The sequence below is a fragment of the Oncorhynchus keta genome, unplaced genomic scaffold (genome assembly GCF_023373465.1).
Source record: "Oncorhynchus keta strain PuntledgeMale-10-30-2019 unplaced genomic scaffold, Oket_V2 Un_contig_29332_pilon_pilon, whole genome shotgun sequence".
Lineage (NCBI taxonomy): Eukaryota > Metazoa > Chordata > Actinopteri > Salmoniformes > Salmonidae > Oncorhynchus > Oncorhynchus keta.
This window is the reverse complement of record NW_026286490.1, coordinates 1-3,283: the sequence shown is the minus strand read 5'-3', so window position 1 is coordinate 3,283 and position 3,283 is coordinate 1. Positions and strand designations below refer to the sequence as shown.

Here is a 3,283-nt window from a genome sequence, read left to right as displayed (position 1 = left end):
CCGTTGTCATTCATCCTGCGACAGACGGCTTCACTGAATCTGTGTCGTCTCAACGTGTTCACGGCCATAGTCTTCCCTCTGAACTCACCTTGGGCAGTCAGGAACAGGGAGCAGGAAGGTGAGACAGAGCCACACGGTTTCCAAGACGACTACACACACAGCCAGGCTGGCCAGTAGAGCAGGAACTCACGAGCAGAGTACCACCAAGCATCCTGGGTAAAAACACAAACACCACCAAAACAAAAACAAGCATTTTGGTCACTATGGAAACAACACCAACCAGCAGACAGCTCAACATTAATACCAAGTGAAATGGAAGGCTGGTCTGACCACGGGGTCATAAGGCCGGTCTGACCACGGGGTCATAAGGCCGGTCTGACCACGGGGTTAAGGCTGGTCTGACCACGGGGTTAGGGTTATAAGGCTGGTCTGACCAGGGGTTAGGGTTATAAGGCTGGTCTGACCACGGGGTCATAAGGCCGGTCTGACCACGGGGTCATAAGGCCGGTCTGACCACGGGTCATAAGGTCGGTCTGACCACGGGGTCATAAGGCCGGTCTGACCACGGGGTTAGGGTTAGGTAAGGCCGGTCTGACCACGGGAGTCATAAGGCTCGGTCTGACCACGGGGTCATAAGGCCGGTCTGACCACGGGGTCATAAGGCCGGTCTGACCACGGGGTCATAAGGCCGGTCTGACCACGGGGTCATAAGGCCGGTCTGACCACGGGGTCATAAGGCCGGTCTGACCACGGGGTCATAAGGCCGGTCTGACCACGGGGTCATAAGGCCGGTCTGACCACGGGGTCATAAGGCCGGTCTGACCACGGGGTTAGGGGTTATAAGGCCGGTCTGACCACGGGGTTAGGGTTATAAGGCCGGTCTGACCACGGGGTCATAAGGCCGGTCTGACCACGGGGTCATAAGGCCGGTCTGACCACGGGGTCATAAGGCCGGTCTGACCACGGGGTCATAAGGCCGGTCTGACCACGGGGTCATAAGGCCGGTCTGACCACGGGGTCATAAGGCCGGTCTGACCACGGGGTCATAAGGCCGGTCTGACCACGGGGTCATAAGGCCGGTCTGACCACGGGGTCATAAGGCCGGTCTGACCACGGGGTCATAAGGCCGGTCTGACCACGGGGTCATAAGGCCGGTCTGACCACGGGGTCATAAGGCCGGTCTGACCACGGGGTCATAAGGCCGGTCTGACCACGGGGTCATAAGGCCGGTCTGACCACGGGGTCATAAGGCCGGTCTGGCCACGGGGTCATAAGGCCGGCCTGACCACGGGGTCATAAGGTCGGGTCTGACCACGTCGGGTCATAAGGCCGGTCTGACCACGGGGTCATAAGGCCGGTCTGACCACGGGGTCATAAGGCCGGTCTGACCACGGGGTCATAAGGCTGGCCTGACCACGGGGTTATAAGGCTGGTCTGACCACGGGGTTAGGGTTATAAGGCTGGTCTGACCACGGGGTCATAAGGCCGGTCTGACCACGGGGTCGATAAGGCCGGTCTGACCACGGGGTCATAAGGCTGGTCTGACCACGGGGTCATAAGGCTGGTCTGACCACGGGGTTATAAGGCTGGTCTGACCACGGGGTTATAAGGCTGGTCTGACCACGGGGTTATAAGGCTGGTCTGACCACGGGGTTATAAGGCTGGTCTGACCACGGGGTTATAAGGCTGGTCTGACCACGGGGTTATAAGGCTGGTCTGACCACGGGGTTATAAGGCTGGTCTGACCACGGGGTTATAAGGCTGGTCTGACCACGGGGTTATAAGGCTGGTCTGACCACGGGGTTATAAGGCTGGTCTGACCACGGGGTTATAAGGCTGGTCTGACCACGGGGTTATAAGGCCGGTCTGGGTAGGTTGTCCAGGCTGTTTCTGACCACACACAGATCCAGACATGGTTATAACATGGTTACGTGTGTTATAACAGTATAATAACCGTTTATTACAGAGGTCCTGTTCATGCTATGAGTATATAATGAGATGTATTCTGAGACTGACCACAGGAAGGTTGTCCAGGCTGTTCCAGGCCACACAGAGGTCCAGAGAGACCACCACTAGATAGGAGAAGGCCAGACGCTGAAGCACGCCAGGGATACGCAGGGAGTCCCATGATACTGTAGTGTACACACACACATACACACAGTTTAGAAGAGTGAAACATTGTAAAGGAGTGAGCACGTGTGTGTCTGTACGTAAGTGTGTGTGTGTACGCGTTTGTACGTGTGCGTGTACTGACGTGGTCCCTGGCAGTAGTTGGGGTTGATGATGAGGAGTCCTATGAGGAAGAGCTGAACACTCCTCCAGACTGCCTTGGTGAACAGAGAGAAACGTGACAAACCACATCGCAGGGCTGAGCTGACAGACAGGGATATAGATGTGCCCATGATGAACACAAACCTGAGAGAGACACACAGAGAGAGACACAGTGTGAGACACAGAGAAACACAGAGATACAGAAATAGACACACAGAGAGAGACACAGTGTGAGACACAGAGAAACACAGAGATACAGAAATAGACACACAGAGAGAGACACAGAGAGGCACACACTTCACTAGAGGCACACAGAGAGGCACACAGAGAGACACACAGAGATACAGAAATAGACACACAGAGAGACAGAGACACAGAGAGACACACAGAGACATACAGAGAGAGCATACAGAGCACACAGAGAGACACACAGAGACACACAGAGAGACACACAGAGAGAGACACACAGAGAGCCACAGAGACACACACAGAGAGAGACACACTCACAGAGACACAGAGAGACACACAGAGGGACACACAGAGAGACACAGAGAGACACACAGAGAGACACACAGAGGACACACACAGAGAGACACACAGAGAGACACACAGAGACACACTTCACTGAGCCAGAGGACACACAGAGACACACAGAGAGACACACTTCACTAGAGACACACAGAGAGACACACAGAGAGACAGAGAGACACACTTCACTAGAGGCACACAGTTTCCTCCTCTGAGCAAAGTTAGATTTCCTCAATAAAAAGACGATACATTTAGTCTTTAAATACAAAATATAAAAAGCTGATATTACCAGGGAAAGACCAAATCAGCAACATCAGAGTCCTGTGAGAGAGAGAGAGAGACAGAGACAGAGAGAGAGAGAGAGACACAGAGAGAGAGAGACACAGCGGAGAGAGAGAGACACAGAGAGAGAGAGAGAGAGAGAGAGAGAGAGAGGGAAACAATAGTCATTTTAACAACGCAGTATTGTTGAATCTCGGGACCC

The 3,283-nt window shown here is 54.1% G+C and overlaps 1 protein-coding gene across 1 annotated transcript; it reads right to left on the bottom strand.

Annotated features, from left to right (window-relative positions):
• Positions 1–106: 106 nt before the first annotated feature.
• LOC127923323 (heparan-alpha-glucosaminide N-acetyltransferase-like) lies at positions 107–3,105 on the bottom strand. Its single transcript, XM_052507318.1, has 4 exons — positions 3,089–3,105; positions 2,255–2,415; positions 2,017–2,132; positions 107–212 (listed from the first exon to the last, which is right to left on the bottom strand). The coding sequence occupies exons 2-4, from the start codon at positions 2,400–2,402 to the stop codon at positions 150–152; spliced, it is 327 nt and encodes a 108-aa protein (XP_052363278.1). The 5' UTR covers positions 2,403–2,415; positions 3,089–3,105; the 3' UTR covers positions 107–149.
• Between the last annotated feature and the right edge of the window lie 178 nt (positions 3,106–3,283).

Bases quoted from the DNA above. Each gene is read 5' to 3' on its own strand.
- LOC127923323 (XM_052507318.1), bottom strand. From the start codon at position 2,402: ATGGGCACATCTATATCCCTGTCTGTCAGCTCAGCCCTGCGATGTGGT. The intron at 2,133-2,254 runs GTCAGTACACGC...TGTACACTACAG, and splicing joins CAACTACTGCCAGGGACCAC to TATCATGGGACTCCCTGCGT. The intron at 213-2,016 runs GTCAGTCTCAGA...GTTTTTACCCAG, and splicing joins GCCTGGACAACCTTCCTGTG to GATGCTTGGTGGTACTCTGC.